General features: G+C 39.9%; 1 protein-coding gene across 1 annotated transcript in view; it reads right to left on the reverse strand.

The window, feature by feature from the left end:
• The window catches only part of LOC105905690 (integrin alpha-L-like), a 75,749-nt gene that overhangs the window by 14,944 nt on the left and 42,815 nt on the right, over positions 1-17,990 (reverse strand). Inside the window, exons 3-6 of the mRNA XM_031564084.2 lie at positions 1,480-1,598; positions 1,269-1,330; positions 1,050-1,161; positions 636-766 (exon numbers count right to left, since the gene is read on the reverse strand). Coding sequence (XP_031419944.1) covers positions 636-766; positions 1,050-1,161; positions 1,269-1,330; positions 1,480-1,598 — 424 coding nt within the window. The remainder of the gene's footprint in view (positions 1-635; positions 767-1,049; positions 1,162-1,268; positions 1,331-1,479; positions 1,599-17,990) is intronic.

Below are 17,990 nucleotides of genomic sequence, written 5' to 3' on the forward strand. Positions count from 1 at the left end.
AAAGGCATGCAAGAACCTTGCAAACACCACCAACAGCCCCGTTGGCACTGATAGAAGCTTGCCAACACACTAATTTGTATCTTTTGGCAGTATAGCTGGCAATGTCATGCTGTGAAAGCTTTTCTGCCATTTTTCTGCCATCCAGCCCGGAACACAGAACTACATAGGGTACATCCTGGATGGCCAGTGGGAAAGACACAGGTTTGTGCTTCACATGACCATATGCTATCAAAATGAATTTGAGGATGATACCTAAATTAGTTGCCTATAAAACCATTCCTCAAATGGTGTGAAATTGTTGCATAGTGTTGCTTTAATAAAGAAACAGACACATTTTATAAGGACATTGACTACTTTATCTTAAATACCTTTAGAAGTATAAAGTGTAGAAAAAAGGAAAATAGCCTGTCATTTATGAGAACTACAAAATTAAGTTTTGAATGAATTATTTGCAGAAAATCGAAGGAAGAACAATACAGTGCATTGTTTTGCATGCACTGGAATAAACAGTATACATTTTTGTTTTATTATTTTGTAAGTTAGAAACAACTGAAGCAACAATTTGCATCCCAGGGAGTTCTTAATTACACACAAACAACCATAAATCATAAAATAAGTTTAAAATGAGAGCTTACTTGTATTGAGGTGTTACTCAGTCTCTCCATGATGGTTTTCATGAATTCTTTATTTTTTACAAAGTCTTCGTCCTTCATGCTCAGGGATCCATCAAAGAGGAATACTAGATCTACATTCTGCTTTGTGCACTCTGAAAATGCATTGGTTGAAAAGGGAACAGAGATGTGAATACAGCACATCGAGTAGGCTACACAATGATAAGCGACTTGAGACAATTTCATTTTTTTTTGTGCTATATCAATAAAATTGAATTGAATAACAATAATGGTGTCACCACAATGACTAAGAAGTAGAATACTCATTGTGTGCAATTGCAAAATCTTGTGGATTGCAAGTTATCTTCTCAACACATAAACAGGAAATTGTAGCATCCTGTCAGCCCTCTGACTAAATAAGCTGTCTGAGCTGCAAACCTTTAAAAGCTGAGGTGATGTTGGAGACCAGACTGCTATTGTTCCACTGGTAACAAATGCTGTTCAGGTAGGGGGTCCCATCACACTCATGACTCCAGGCAGGACTACAGGCCTAAATGGATATTACATTAAAATAATCAAAACACACCTTTTACCAGCATGCGCACACACACAAAGATTTTACTATACATCTCAATAGTGAAACAGTGGTGAACGTACAGTAAACTGGAGAGTTGGTGTTGCTCTCACAGCGACAGACATTCCAACTGCCTTGATAGAACCTGTGTTGAGAAAAATAGTATAGTTCTTGTGACACATGGATGATATGGTTGCACAGACACCCTAATTGGGACGAGGCCGACATCCAGATAAATAGGCAGTCAGACAGAGATAACTACACAGGCTGACAAAGACAGATCAATGGACAAACCTTCAGAATTGAATTCTGCTGCATTTGGCAGCAGAACAGGTTTGCAGTCTGGACTTGTGTCGTCACATATGAAGACCCCTCCAGTTCCATTTCTTTGAAGTGGTGCACTGACAACAAACCTGTGAATGGAACAATGTTTTTGTAAAACTTGTACCTTCCATTTTTGGACATTTTGAATGTTTTCAACATGTTCAGAAGTGCCAAGTGCTCTAGCCATCACTTGCTAAAATAGTCGATTTCCATTGATGACTGTGATAAAGTATCTACTGTCTGCGTTGTGAACTCCCTCAGATGGATTGCTTGTCAATGCTTGTTTGCAGAGTTCCACCAGGGCTCTCTGCAATGTTTGCTGCGCATGCAAGACAGTAGTGATGTTACAAATGACACCAAGGCTTCGAAGCTTGTGTCGTGAAAGTGAAGCACTTCCAGACGGAGCTTGTATCGTTTTGTCGAAATTAGGTCACTGGTGACGTCCGAAGCCACATTTGAGTCAAGTGCTTTGCAAAGTGGTTCGTTCGTTCACTTTTGGCGGGACGCTTTGACTATAAGATGTCCCAATTCCCATCTCGGACTCGTGGGTTTCTTGTTAGGGGTTGGAGATTTAGCGGTAGTTGGAGATTTAGATTGTTTGCTGTTGTTAGTAGTATAGATTATTTGAGATTGAGTTATGGAGCCAGTTAGGAAGAGAAAGTCATCACCTGTGTGGAAATTATTTGATTTGATTTCTTCTAATAAGGTCTGTTTGTAGCTTGTATGACTTCCCTGACATTAGCCTATTATTGTGCTATTTTATGTTGTCATGGTCCTTTATGAGCATCTTTTTTATTCGTTGGTGAAATGTATGATCTGTGACAAGCTACTTAGTTACAGTAATAACACCTTATGGTCACACAGTTACACGAAGCACTTTTACCCCCTTTTCACTGCCCTTCATTTTCACTGACCAGGGCCCCGTTCGTCGTAGCTCGTCTAGCGAGTTACCGAGATAATTTTCAGGATGAGATATTATAAGTCCCTCCTTTCGGTTCGTGGAAGCAACTTTGGATAAATCACAATACCAACACATCAATTAGCTCCAACCTGATCCAGCGCAGGCTTATTTAAGTGAAAAAAGGAGAGATCCCATTGAACAAGGAGCGATATTAGTTAGATTTGCGTAGGGAGAGAGTTCTTTGTGATCGCCAAGATACGTTATTCCATCATGATGAGTTCTTGTATGAGCGCTACCGATTCAGCCGACAAGGAATAATTTATTTACAAGACCTTCTCGAGCAATTTATTGCAAACACCACAGCCGGACATTAACTGTCTTGTGTTTTTTTGCGAGTGGTACATTTTTGTAGTGTCGGTAATGAGGAGAACAAAGCACTCATAATTATATGACAGTGTTATTAGTACACCATAGCATATCATTATTGTAGAAAATGATTAAGGTGGACTCATGATAAGAATAGAGAGAAATACACACAATTTCTTTTCACTGCTTCAATTTATTGCATTTGTTATTAATGAACTTACATTTAGTCATTTAGCAGATGCTTTTATTCAACGTGACTTACAAGGAAATGTAAAAATACACTTAGTAAGGAGGAGAGGGGAATCGATCTAGCAACCTTACAAATATTAAACGACTTCTCTACCCACTGTACCAAAGCCACACTTAAAGTTTTATACATAAAGTTTTATACACAGCTTCTTGTCTTGCTCTCGCAGCGCTGGCGGTGTTGGATTTTGCCATGATTATGGTCTTGTATTCCTCATAAGCATTCATGTTCATCTCCTGCTCGCCAGCGGAGAACAAAAGAGGCTCTTTCTTTGAGTTTAGTAGCCATTGTACCGTTAAAAAATCATGGTTTTGGTGATCAACCCTTTCCCCTTTTGAAGTAAGACGAGCACGCTCAATTGCCCTGATAAGTTTAGTCTGGTTCTAATAAACGACATTGTTTGAGGGCGGATCAGCCTTGGACAAACCGATATATACTGTCTTCAATCATCTCGGTAATTCAAACTGGCTAATGGGACAATTGATCGACTTAACTTAAGCACTTACGACGAACGAGGCCCAGTTGTCCAAAAGCACTCTCACTACCTTTTGTTTAAAAAAAGTACTGACCAGTATTCCGAAAGCACTTTAACTACCCTCTGTTCCAAAATCATACAGAAGCAAGTAAATATAATTAGCAGGCGATTTTATCCAAAGCAACGGATTAAATTTCGCAATGCATGGGAATCCAACCGGAGTCGTCCGCACATGAGGCGATGTCGCCAACCGTTGTGGCGCTGTCATGCCAAATAGTGTCCAGGTGACGTCATATTGGTTTTCGAACGACTCTTGAGTGACATTTGCTATACATGCTAGCATTACATAACCTACATTTTGTTGTATGCGAATACAATGACAATAAAGGCTTTCTTTTTCTATTCTTTCTTCTAATAATTGTTTGACCTATAGATTTAAGGATTGTATGGTGGCACAACGGCTCATGTGCGGACCATTCAGGTTTGATTCCCAGTCAAAGCGAATTTTAATCCGATGCTTTGAATAAAAACGCCTGCTAATTATCTTTAATCTCTTCTGTATGCTGTTGGAAGCCAAAAGGGAGCCTTATGTTAACCGTGTCCAGAAGCGCCGTCGACTTCTCTGGGCTCGGAGGCAATCTGGGATGGACCATCACACAGTGGAAACGTGTATTGTGGTGAGACGCATCAGTAATTCAGGTATTTTTTGGAAGCAATGGACGCTGTGTGCTCCGGACCAGGAAGAGAAGGAGAGAAGGACCGTCCAGACTGTTACCAGCAACAAGTCCGAAAGCCAGGGTCTGTATGGGGTTGTGTCAGTGCCCTTGGCAAAAGTAACTTACACTACTGCGATGGCACTGTCATGGCAAAAGGTGTCCGGCTGCCAAAAGGGGTCCGGGTGATGTAATATTGGCTTTCGAACGACTCTTGAGTGACAGTTGCCTTACCAACTCTAGCATTACGTCACCCGGACACTTTTTCCGAAGTGACAGACTTGCGCTGCATTAAATACCTCAATAACGCTATTTACCCCAGAGCATCTCGCATTATACTTCTCTACCTGAGACCAGCTTGTCTGTATTTTACCTGCAATAAACCAAGCAAAACAACCATGTGCTTGATGTTTGACTGTGTTAGGAAAGTTGTTGACTCGCTAGTTTGTTATAGTATCAAAGTAATTCGCGCTAGCATCTATTTAGCGATTAGCAATTCCTTCGTTGTGTTGCTCTAAGAAAGTCCTTAATGTGTTGTGATTATTAGACATATCTGACGGCACCCACAATTACATTTTCACAAAACAGGGAATTGTTTGCAGCCAATATTAAGCGACTTAAACGTAGCTGATGGCTTTCGAACGACTCTTGAGACTCACTGACTGATAGCCAAAAGGCGTCCGGGTTGCGTAGTGTCCGTTTAGGCACAATATTAAGCGACTAAAAAGTAGCTGATGGCTTTCGAACGACTCTCTAGCGTTCGAAAGCCATTATGACGTCGCCCGGACACCTTTTGCCATGACAGCACCATTAATGTCGAAAAATACACCAAGCATATGCTGCCTTCAAGACGACATCCTTTCCAGGGAAGCCCATGCATATTTCAACAAGACAATGCAAAAACACATTCTGCACACATTTCAAAGGCATGGCTGAGGAAGAAGGGTGTGCGGGTGCCGGACTGGCCTGCCTGCAGTCCTGACTTGTCCCCAATAGAGAATTTGTCGTGCATTTTGAAACGCAAAACGCAACAACGAAGACCCTGTACTGTTGCACACCTTAAGACTTGTTTGCAGGAAGAATGGGACAAAGGTGGGACAAAGGTGTCTTCAGTCCCTAAACGTCTTTTCAGTGTTGTGAAAAGGAATGGCAACATTACAAAGTGGTAAATGCTTTACTGTCCCAACCTTTTTTGAAATATGTTGCAAGAAGTGAAATTGAATTAAGTGTTTATTTTGAAAAAAGAATACAATTCATGAGGTAAAACATCAAATAATGTGCTGTTGTATTGTTTTCAATGTAATACAGGTCAAAGAGAATTTACAAATCACTATTTTTCAGATTTAATTTTTATTTAACATAAAATCCAACTTTTTCTGATTTGGGGTTGTATATCATTATATTTATATTATATGTATTTAGTCTTTTTATAAATTAATAGAATATATATTTTTCAATATATATGTTTCACTTAATTCTTGCCCACTCTCTCACTTTATTCAGCAGCTATACGTCTAGTTTTATTACCATAATAATTAGGCCTACACATCAAATCAGCTTTGGTTTTGCCCATTTACATTATAGACAGTGGTTTATTCTATGTGATATGCAGATATGTAGCATAATGTGTCAAACGAAAAGGCCACATGGTAGCACTGTCCCAGCCTAAATGTCAAGAGATCCTTGGCACCCACTGCCTTCCAGTAATGGCGATAAAAGCCGAAGGAAAAATGCAACTTTTCAACAACCCTGTAGACATGAAAATGTCAAACTAGTCAAACTTTACCAAAGGAACAGGTTCAGTTTGTGGGGCACGGAAGCGTTTCTACGAAATCTATAATGTAGTGTGACTATGAATATCTTTGGAGAGAACCTAAGGTTTAAACAATGGCTTTTCAATGTTCCTTGTATGAATGTGCATTTCTAAATACAATATTTCAAGAATATAAGAAAGAAATTATGGAAAACAACAAGTACCCTCTTTTTTATAATTATTTGTTAGGGATTTAGCAGCCCAAACCCAGACAACCCACCCATTCTGTGACCTCTAATTATTAGATCATGAATGTTCATAAAGGATTGTACTTGAATAGTATTAACGTTTTTCATGTAGGCCATTTCTCATAGCTCTGTACTGTACGGTTATATAATGGAGTCACTTACCCTTTCTCTGTCCCAGACTGAAAGTGCAATGCCTTGTATCCAAAGAAGTCTGCACGGGGTCCTGATCCATTGTAAATCTTAGGTTCTGCAACGTCTATGTTAAAGGCCATACAAAAGGACACTGTTGGGAAAAGAGAATACAGTATTGATCAGTAATTGCGTCAATGTAATGAATTAATTGAGGTACCTGAGTTTAGAAGTACCCCACTTTGTACACTGTGACAACCAGACAACCACTCAGTCAAAAATATAAACACAACATGTCAAGATCTCATTCATCATCTCGTGTTCAAGATCCACCTATGGGAGGGACATCCGTACCTGACCTCTGCAGAAGCATCAAATTGCACCAAGTCTGGCTTGACAGACAGCAGCACAAGTCCAGCCCATGTGAATATAACACGTTTCTGAGCTGCTATTTCTCAGATGACACTCACTTCTCGCAATCTCAGCTTCCCTCTGTACAGGTCGACTGCAGCTCCCTTGGTTTTAGCTAAACTGTTCATAGGAAGTGTATCCACCGCAGCAGCCTTTGCCGGGCATGCTTACCGATTATTTACAATTAGTCCACAGCTGTGCTTTGCCTACAGAACTATTCATCCTATGAAACACTCGCCATGATCCATGTTTTCCCTGTCATTTCCTATGAATACACGGTTCTTCCCTTCAGCCTTGGGTAGTTCACCCGTGGGTGTTCTGCCTGGGTGTGGAAGCGGGATTAGCCCCATTACGATTAACAGGACACAAGATCCTGACATACATAGAAGATTGGCTGATTATAGCCAATTACAGAGACGAAGTGTTACAAGACACTCAACAAGTGCTCCCCAACTCTGCGGGGAAAAGAATAGATCAGGGAAATGTTTGGCCCTCAGGAGAAAATATAAAAAATATAATATAAATATAAAAAAGTTTAATATCTGCCCCTACCCAGCCCTCCCCTCCCCTCATCATAAGGTCTTGCAGGAAGCATAGCATGTAAGAGACAGAACACAGATAGGGCACCAGCTGGTGGGTGTCATGCCATTTTTCAAAAACTTGCCACTTATAATCTGTACTCAGGGATATTTATCAAATTATGAATTGCTATTCATTATTATTAAACTGTGGCAGTTAGTGTGCACAGCAACTTAAGTTTTTTAGCTGTCTGGTGCTGCCTCTTGTTTTTGTGACAGTGACAATTAAGTACTTTGAATAAGCCAGCATTAAGGTGCACTTGGCAGCCATCTCTGCATGTCATTTTGGCCTCACTGTGGGCTTCACTGTGAGACTATGGGCCATCACCCCCTAGTGCCTAACCTATTATCTTGGTCCCATATTTCATGGGCGGTGATTTCTCCATTCTCTCAAAATTCTTATTTCTCTGTGTCCAATTTCATATCTATAGCCATCGCTGTGTGGTAGTCATCATTAACTGCAGTGCATTGACTGATTTGCTATATAAAGTATCAAGTGAAACTCAGTAAAACTGTTTTAAATTGTACCATGTCGCATTTATGTTTTTACACATGAAACAAAAGATAGAGGACAGAGCACCCAGTAATGTTAGTGACAATGATCAAACCAGATGTAGATAATGCAAATACGTTCACAGGCAAAACCACACTCAGTCAAACAGGACCTGACACTGAGGTGATGGTGTGAATACGTGCAGACTTGCAAACTGACATTAGTCACATGTCTAACCACTTCAAAACAGCACTCGTCAGCAGAACACCAGCATCAGAAACTTATCAGGTAGAGCAAATGCTATTTGAAAGTGATGCGTTATATTGCTCATTATAACACAGTGGTACATTTTACAACCAAGGGAAACTCAGAACATCAGATATTTCTTCCGTAGAGGGAAGCACTGGCTCAGGCATCTGCCACCTTACAAAATGTCTTACACTGAACACAGTGACTGCAAAACAAATGAAACCAGCTATTTAATACATTGCTGATAAATAATTGAATGGTTGATAGATCATTAACAATGAATGGGGTGTACTTTATCTAAAAACAAGAACTTGAATATTCTTTAGAGCAGCCACTGAATTGGAAAAGGTGAGGCGAAGCACTCAGTGAAGGAGAACTGCTGAAACCTCACAGGAGGGGAAAGGCTTTATGTTCGAGTTGAAAATCACAAAAATGAGGATAGATAACAAATGCCAGCATGAATCAAGATGCAAGAAAACAGGAAGAGCACATGGCAATACAATAACTAGTGTATAGGAATGACACTGGGAACAGTGCTGTAAGAAGCATGACATTGGAAATAACATTAAAATCTACAATATACTGTACTGATACTGTATTGATATATTGCCATCTCTTTATGAAAGCATGAACACACTTGCACCGATGTTGAACATCAGGCCTAGGAAACCTCTAATACTTGTGTATAGGAATGACACTGGGAACAGTGCTGTAAGAAGCATGACATAGGGAATAACCTAGTGTTTTTTCTTGACAGGTTACTTAAAAAAAGGTGAGCACATTTCTCATGTTTTGCACATTATATAGAAAAGGGCCTTTAGCTTATATCTTGAAGGCAGTGGTACGGTTAAGTCTTATGCTTGGATATTTAACTCCATTAAAATCTATGATAAACTGTACTGATACTGTATTGATATATTGGCAGCTCTTTATGAAAGCATAAACACACTTGCGACGGTGTTTAACATAAGGCCTAGAAAACCTCTAATACTGGGCTGAAATGAACATATCATCGGGGGAAATGAACTCCCTCACCCCTCCCTGCATGGCCAGCACTGAGAGCTGGACAAGAGTACTAAAGAAACACCATTGTAAAACCAGCCACCTACCTGCTGCCCACAAAACCACAAGATGGAGAGATCTCAACACAGCCATCCTCCTGAAAGCCCTCACCACTGGATTCACAGAGAGCGGGCGAACGCTGCCCACCAAGTTCCAATGTGCTTCTTCAACAGTCTTGTGTCAGGCTTCTTATACTGTTGACAGGGGCGTTACTCAGTTCCTTGATCTATTCACATTTTCACGCCATTTCTTCTTCTCCTTTCCTTTCTTCACCTTCTTGCTCTTCTGAAAAACAACCTGAACAAATGTTTAACCGTATTGTCCTGCACAATATCGCAATGAAAAGTGTTGTACCACTAGCCTCACCAACCACCTCACCAGGATGTGTGTCCTGAGTCCTGGGTCCAGACAACAGACAGGCGGTCCAAGTCCGACTGCAATTAGTTACACGAATGTAGGCCAAATAAAGCCTTTCAACATTCATTTGACTGTCACTATTCTTTGATACAGTTTACAATTCATCTCAAGTACCAATCACGCTATCTAAAGTCTACACCCTAGGCCTACACACACACAATATGGCACATCTACTGCTGCTAGAACATATCGTTTATCGTGTGCTGAGGAGGGAGCACCATTACCGCGACCATGTGGACCTATTCGCAGAGAGCGATGACTACCGAGTGGGACGCTTCAGGCTACCAAGACCTGTCCTCCTGGAGCTGTGCTCTAGCACTGAAGAGCCGGACCAGGCGCTCAACTCCTGTGCCAACACACGTCCAGGTACTGTCCACCTTGGGCTTTTTAGCTGTTTCAAATGACATCATTATTTAATTATACTACCTCATTACTACCCCTAAATTGCCCGCGTCCCAAATCCTTTTGGGATGTGTTGCAGGCCTGAATGGCAGGAATTGATGTATACTTACAAATTAAATGAAATTAAAAAGATGAAATATCTTGTGTTCATACTGTTTATACTGCAATGAAATACAAGTCAAGGTAAATGTATAAATAACTGCTTCCTTTTTTATTTGCATTTTCCATACAGTCCCAACTTTTTCTGAGTTGGGTTTGAACTTTAACCCTAAGGGGAAATGTTCCCACTGGTGGGAAAATGTGTTGTTGTTGTCAATATGCCTTTAAAGCTCCGCAAAGCTTCGAAACTAAATTATAAATAAGCACTTTGTAAGGAGAATAGAACTGCACATTTCAGTCTCTGAGTGAGATTTCAGCTCCTAACGACCTGCCCATTAGCAAATGACAGCTATTCATATGATAAGGGGTGGTAATTCAGTGATCGCTATTGGGTCATGATGTGGCAAGAAAACCTGTAGGGGGTATAGGGCCACAAAGACATTCCAGGGCCATTACCTAGTGGCCATTGACTTTGACCAAGATGTCCCAGGTTTGTTTACACCTAACTCATCAATATGCATTTTAGTTTTGGAGAGGGACAGGTCACTCTGAAATTATAAATATGTAGTAGTGAAACCACACACACTTTCTGAATGCTAAAGTCTCATATGTATAGCTAACACCTATGTTTACAATGTTCAGAGTTCAAAAGTGTCGGTCCGAAATCTTTACAATGTTTTTTTGTACAAATTCTGAGCACCTCTGAATGAAAGTTTTTGTAAGGGTATATTTACATTTGATTGAAATTACATTTTATTTTACTACATTCCTTTTGCTCTCATTGTTGCAGAGGTCTTTTAGAATATAATCATATATGCCACTTGTGCATCAATACTTTTAGTTAGGGGAAATATACAAAAACATCTTCCTAAAAAAGTCAAACAGGCCTGTGTCCCCTAAGGGTTAAGAAGGTTTTCTTAACTGCTGCAAAGACTAACTGCTTCTATTTATTAAATGATCTATTTAAACAATAAAAATTATAATATTCACATTTTCTCTGGTCAAATGGTCACAATTTTTGGCCTCAGTCTTCTATTTGGCATCATGACTGTGGTGATTATTGATGACAAGCAACAGGAAGGGTGTGCTGTCACCTCCCCTCCCTTCTCAGCAACATTTACAACCACAAGTAATACAGTTTTCTCTTGAAACACCACACCCTTCCTGGCAGGCTTCACAGCATGTTACCGCAAGGCCAGGGACAGGGAGGCTAAGCTCTACCAGCTGACTATCCAGTATTTAGAGCTTTCAGGTTCTGTGTTGCAAAAGGGGTCAATCATGAGGAGAGCTTTGGCATGACGCATCTGTGGAAAGGTGCTCAGTAGTTATGAAACTCTTATTTAACTCTCTTACCTGTGGTCGGTAGTTTTTATTTATTATTTATTAATAATCTGGTTAACTCTTTCAAATACCACTGCAGTGAAGATGATTGATGAGAGTTTTATAATGAAGTGGTAATGTATTTGTCTGTTAATGTCTGACAACATGAAAAGGATCCCTAAAAAGATAGACCGGTTTCTACAGATGCCATTCTCTGTATTACAAGTCAGTCTACCACCAAAATGTTTTTGAAGCTGTTTTTATGGTAAAATTGTTGCATAATGTTACTTTAAGGGGGTTTCATAATTTTCAGTGCAACTGTATGTGGTTTAGATGAAAAGCTCAACAAAGTACGTTTAATAAGTATGGAAGGTCCACCTGAATAGCAATCCATTTGATAAATGAATCCACCTCATGAATTCATTAACCAGGGGGAAATTCTATTGTACAATCAAAATTAACCTTTTTTCAGGTATTGTGAATGTTCAGGTATTTTACTTCCACCTGGTGGCATGGAGTATATTTCTGCAAGGGAAGTATAGTTTAAGATCTTTGATGACGGGACCTCTCATCTCCTCTCTATGGTAGGTCATACCTGTCAACATCGGGTTTTGAAAATAAGGAAGATTTCCCAGTGTTCTGCCCTGAAATAAGGAAGATTTCCCAGTGTTCTGCCCTGAAATAAGGAAGATTTCCCAGTGTTCGGCCCTGAAATAAGGGAGATTTCCCAGTGTTCTGCCCTGAAATAAGGGAGATTTCCCAGTGTTCTGCCCTGAAATAAGGGAGATTTCCCAGTGTTCTGCCCTGGGCCTTCCCACCAACCCAATAACACTGTCATCTTACCCCATAGCCTACATTTGGTCAAGGGTACACATACGCCTACATGCAACCCTATAAACTAGCCTACAAATGAACCCATTGTCAGAACTTTATGTTGCTGTTAGCATAAAAAAAGTATTTTACTTCATATAACTTGCTGCGTAGGGTGTGTATTAGGCTACAAGCCTGAAGGTTCCTCAGTCCTTTTCTCACATAAGAAACAGATCTATAGTGTTCTGTTTGAACCTGTGCTAAAAACTTTCAGGCAACACAGGTGCTCCATCCCATGGTGTCAATTATGTATGTCAGCATCCTTTCCTGCCATTGTTTAGGCCAGGTATGTTACATGTGGCTTATGTGTGCCTAAGGTAGGTCCCCACAGTTAGAATAGAGAATTTGTGAATGCACCAAAATGCATATTGCCGTCATAAGACCTCAGGGACAGAAAGGAAGAGCATATCTTTCAAACTTACACACAGTAAAAAGAAAACGTATCTCTACCAAGCACCTTAACATTGACAAGGTAGGTTTGGAGATTGACTGTATTTATTATTATCATTATGCACAAATTCAGAATATCTTTTGTACGAACAAACATTGCTGCATGAATAATAATCTCACGAACATTAAAATTCACAAGCTTAGAGTAGGAACCATGGCAAAAAAGGAAGCTAAGGGTACATTTTTGTTCGTGAGCTTTAAAAAGGAATAGATTTTTAATAGAATTCAAATAGATTCAAATTCAGCTTTGAAATGTTTCATACTGTACACCTACTACCTACTTCTTCTGGATGCTAAAGGACACATGATGGGCTGTTTGTTTACCATTTAGGCTGCTACACTGGGTGAAATGTTGGCTACTGAAATGAACAAAACCTTCATGGCCATTGTCCCCATATTTACATAGTATTTTTTATAAATGGGGAAACAATCATAGTGGCTCGGACCAAGCCATAAACATTCCCTGCCAATCAACACGGTGCTTCAGGAGCACAGAAGGGAAAGGTGAAATTTGATTGGCTGTTTACCTTTTGCGAAACCAAAACCCAATCGTGGACTGCATCTTTAAGTGCCAGAAAGAAAAACTCCCAAAACGGTTTAGCTTCATTTACAAAGTACCTGGACTGCTTGCATACTAAAAATTGTCAAAACAACTCACGGCCACTTTTCTAAAATAGTTGGTAAATAGTCCGAGGCAACATTTTCACAGAAATACTTGAAAGTTTAAGATACAATTTTGTTTACAAACACATTACTGAAATAATATTAAAATAAGTTTCAAGTGATGTGTTCAAAATAATACAAATAAAATATGTATCATGCAAATCATGCAATATAGTTACTTCTGCTAAAATGATGACTGCTACTTTCAGTATTTACTGTACGACAGGCAGGATTAAACGTACTTGTGACATTGCAGTCACGGAGTGGAATTATGTCATATGAAGTGGTTTCAAAACTGAAGCAGGCTGTACTTTTCACCTTGATCAGAACTACAATAATAAAGATGAGCAGTAACAGTCCTCCAGCACCTGCTAAACCCATGATCAGAGGTTTGTGGATTGGAACAATGAACTCAGCTCTGCTTACACCCTAAGTAACAGGAAACAAAGGGTCACACAGTTGTGAAAGGTTTTTAAACAGTGAACGTTACTGTCCATTAGAAACTACTATAAAATACCATCAAACATGCACACCACCAATGAACAGCATATTTGTAGTGAGTGTGTGGATTGTTGGGTGCACCCTTGTCTTAAAGGCATGCCCTTCGTCATCCATTCAAACAAGTTAAATTGAGAATAAAACCAGTGGATTACCTGAGTCCGATGAAAGTCTGAAACTAGTCCAGGAACCTGCCGTGAAACAAGCATCATTGAGGATGACTGCAGACACACTAGCTGTATGTATACAACTCAGAACTATTTTAAATGGGAGCCAACTTACAGTTTGGTCGTTTCCAGTCTGTTTGTAACGTGTTTTATTATAGCCGATTTCCACAAAACTTTTGTAGTCCTTATACCTCATTTCAGTGAATGTATATTTCTGAAGAGAGCCAGAGAGTGTCAGTTTATGGGTCACACATTTCATCTGAGTTTACATCATTTTGTGATTACAGCCATGTGAAGTATGAATCAGATATGGGGACTCACATTGGGATTGAGGTTGAAGGCTGCACTCACAGTCAGTGTGAACAGAACTGACTCAGACCTGTCTAATGTGGGAATGTGACACTCAACCATCTTGCAGCTTTCCATCTTAGAACAGTTCTGTGAAACAAATGAGCTCTTTGCTTTATTGAAAATATCAGCAACAGTTAAAGAGTAATGACAGTTTAAGGGGGGCCACCAAAAGCTACAATTCTCCTGAAATTGAAAATGTATGCCAAACTGTTGAAATTAGTTTTTATTAGGGCTGTCAGCGTTAACGCGTTAATCTATGCGATTAATGCGGCCGCGATTAACGCGATCAAATATTTTAACGCAATTAACGCAATTTAAAAAAAAAATAAATAATAATATTTTATTTATTTTTTTATTTTTTTATGCCTTTTTTTTGGATAGGACATGAAGTTATGACAGGAAGCGAGGCGGAGAATAGGTGGGGAGAGGATTGGGAAATTACATCAGGCCAGACTTGCAATGTAGCCCGTAAGTAGGGGGCTTGGCCTACCACTTTATGGGAGCGATGAGGGACAGGTGGGGCTTGAATAGCCCCCCTTGTTCAAAGTGGGGAATGACAGAAAAAGTTTGAGAACCACTGCGGTAGTTGAAGATGGAGAGAGCTGAGAGATATTTGGGTGGAAAGTCTCTGTTTAAGAGCCAAAATGACGGAACAATCGACAAAACTAAAGTTGTATGTAGCATTTGTCAAGCTGAATTTAGCTATCACAGAAGCAGCTCGTCTTGAAGTTATCACCTTAATGCAAAGCACCCGACAGAAAGCAGTCCCAGGTTAGATGATCGCCAACCCACACTTCATGACTTCTCTAGGAAAATAACTAGACCAGTCCGTGAAAAGGTTGCCATTTGGGTTGCCGGTGACTGTCGGCCCATCAACATAGTTGAGGACAGTGGGCTGATTGAGGTGATTCGAATTGCTTCAGGGGAAATTCTTACGATTTACCGTCGAGGGGCACCATTGGGCCTCATTCTCGAACGCAGTTAAGAAGAATTTAAGAGGAATTTAAGAGGAATTTCTTCTGAATTGGATTTAGGACAACATTTGGCATTCATGAAAGTTTTCTCATCTGGGATTTGCTCTGAACTTCAGAAGACTTTCCGAACTCGAAATAGCAGTCGTAACTCGGCCAGAGTTTTCTCAAATGCGATTCCTTAAAAAACCACAAGATGGCCCCGTGGGCCATCTTGTGGTTTTTTGAGGAATCGCATTTAAGAAAACTCTCCGTGTTAATGAATTTGTGAGAAATCGTTGGTGATTGCGTTCACATCAACTCTACAGATCCTCGGATTAAAGTATCATTAACAATTACGTTTCACATGTAGGCCTATAGTCATGATTCTACGAGGCACCGTGATGTCATAAAATATATAAAAGGACTACACCGGAATGCTGCGCTCGTCTAGTGAGCGTCGTTTGGCACTGCCGTCTGTGCAAGTACGGCAATCCAGAATTTTGAAGTAGTTCCACGTTGGTGGAACGAACTGCCTAGCACTACCAGAGCAGGCGCGTCCCTCTCTACCTTTAAGAAGCTTTTGAAGACCCAACTCTTCAGAGAGCACCTCCCTTCCTAACTGGCACTTCGACTAGTGCTTAACTTGCACTTATAGCAGTTACATTCCTGCACTTCATTTTTATTTCCTATTTCGTTTTTCTATTTCTTATGTAAAGTAGTATTTATTGTTACACTAGGTCTCTATTGCTCGTAGCTTGACTGTTCTATCCCTTGTACGTTGCTTTGGACAAAAGTGTCTGCTAAATGACTAAATGTAATGTACACGAACACTGCAAATGTAAGTGAATAAATAAATAAGCACTAAACTCAATCACGTTGATATAGCTATAGTGGAATAGAATGGACACATCTACATCCTGCAACAGTCCATCTCTGCACCGTTCAAGTCATAGACATATATAGTTGAAGTTAGATCTGCGTTTACTCGACGGTGATCGCTTTCCACTTTGACATGACTCGTTTACGAGTTGCTTTCGTGTAGATTCGGTCGATTCCGACTGCACACGTCACTACGGTTGCGTGCCCTTATAAGGAGCTGGCAGGGCGTGTATGTATGCAAATTCAGGAGCACGAGAACGCGCTTTCAATTTAAGAAAACTCTTCCGGGGGAGCACAGCCCAGAAAACTTCTGCTGCGTAGGACCACATTTTCAAGCGTGCATGAATTTGGCGGATGTCTTTTGCTTACGTTGTTTTTCCGAAGCCCGTAAGAAACATTTCAGAAGAAACTTCAGAAAATGTTCGAGAATGAGGGCCATTGTGTTTAAAAAATGTATAAGATTTAGTCTTAAGAAGAAAAAAAAACTTTTAATCGCGATTAATCGCGATTAATTCATTTCAAAATGTGCGATTAATTAGTTAATTTTTTTTAATCTATTGACAGCCCTAGTTTTTATACATCTCTCATGTATTAGCTTTGGTTAAGTAAAAACAAATTGCCGCTTAAATAATAAAGGGTAGCGCAATCTTACAGCCTTACAACTAAAAGTAGTTACAAAGTTTATTACCTGAGTAATTGTCTCCTGAGGGGGACTGCACTGTATGGTGTAATTGTCCTTTAAAAATAGAAGTAAAATGTTATTTATCCTGTGTGACCTTCCTAATGAGCAGATGGAACACAAAATTCAGATGGATCATTTTGTTGTGATATGATTGAGATGTAAGACCACCTTAAGTTGTGAAATATTGTAGCTTGGAATTTCAACGTAGTTCCCAGGTTTTGTTGGGAAGGTAAATGTTACTGTGACCGGTAGAGGAACCATGCCTATGTTAGCTACCTGTAATGTAACAAAATGACAGATAGCATCAGATGGAAAGACATGATGGTCATTCAACAATGCTGTGCAGTTGTGAATTGTGAATGCAGCTGTAATACTTATGTTGACATTGTCCTAATAAAGGTAGACTAATTACCCGGTAAATATGTGTAAGTGTTTTAGGCCCTCTGTCCTCCAGTGAGTAATCAACATATGTTGTCGAGGCACCAGGGGTGTCCAGGCTTACGAGGTAAACACAAACACATACATGTATGTTAGAATTACATAATGACAAACATAATATTTCAAATACAATTTAGTTTGGTCTATGACTATGAATACTGTTGTAATGGTTATCTGGATAGGGTTTCATTTGTTTGGAAGAGACAACACAGGACTTACAATGTCACAGCTAGGTCGACAGCAAAAAGAACAGGAAGGGTTTTTGATAGAGGAATATCCTTGGGATCCCCATTGTCACTGTAAAAGAAAGTGTTCACCATACATTTCGGTAAGTGCTGGGGTTGTCATTCAGCATTTTCAGCATTGTGGAGACTGAGTCACAGCAATAAACATTTCATAAGAATCAATCATTCCAAGAATTTTGAATAGAAATCAAGACTTGAGACGCAGAGAAAGTAGTCTTTGCCTTTCGTGCTGCTGCTGAAAGACATTTGTCACTACAGGTCTCTGCTAGCCTGACGATGTCATACTCATAATTCTAGTCAGAATATGAGTTTGATACCGCTCCGTTGGGCTGTGATTATGGGGCGTGTTTCAACCGAACCAGGGAAAAAAATGCCTCTTCGCTCAATTGGATATATCTAGAACCAATCAGAGCAACGTAGTT

This window comes from Clupea harengus, chromosome 26 (assembly GCF_900700415.2).
Source record: "Clupea harengus chromosome 26, Ch_v2.0.2, whole genome shotgun sequence".
Lineage (NCBI taxonomy): Eukaryota > Metazoa > Chordata > Actinopteri > Clupeiformes > Clupeidae > Clupea > Clupea harengus.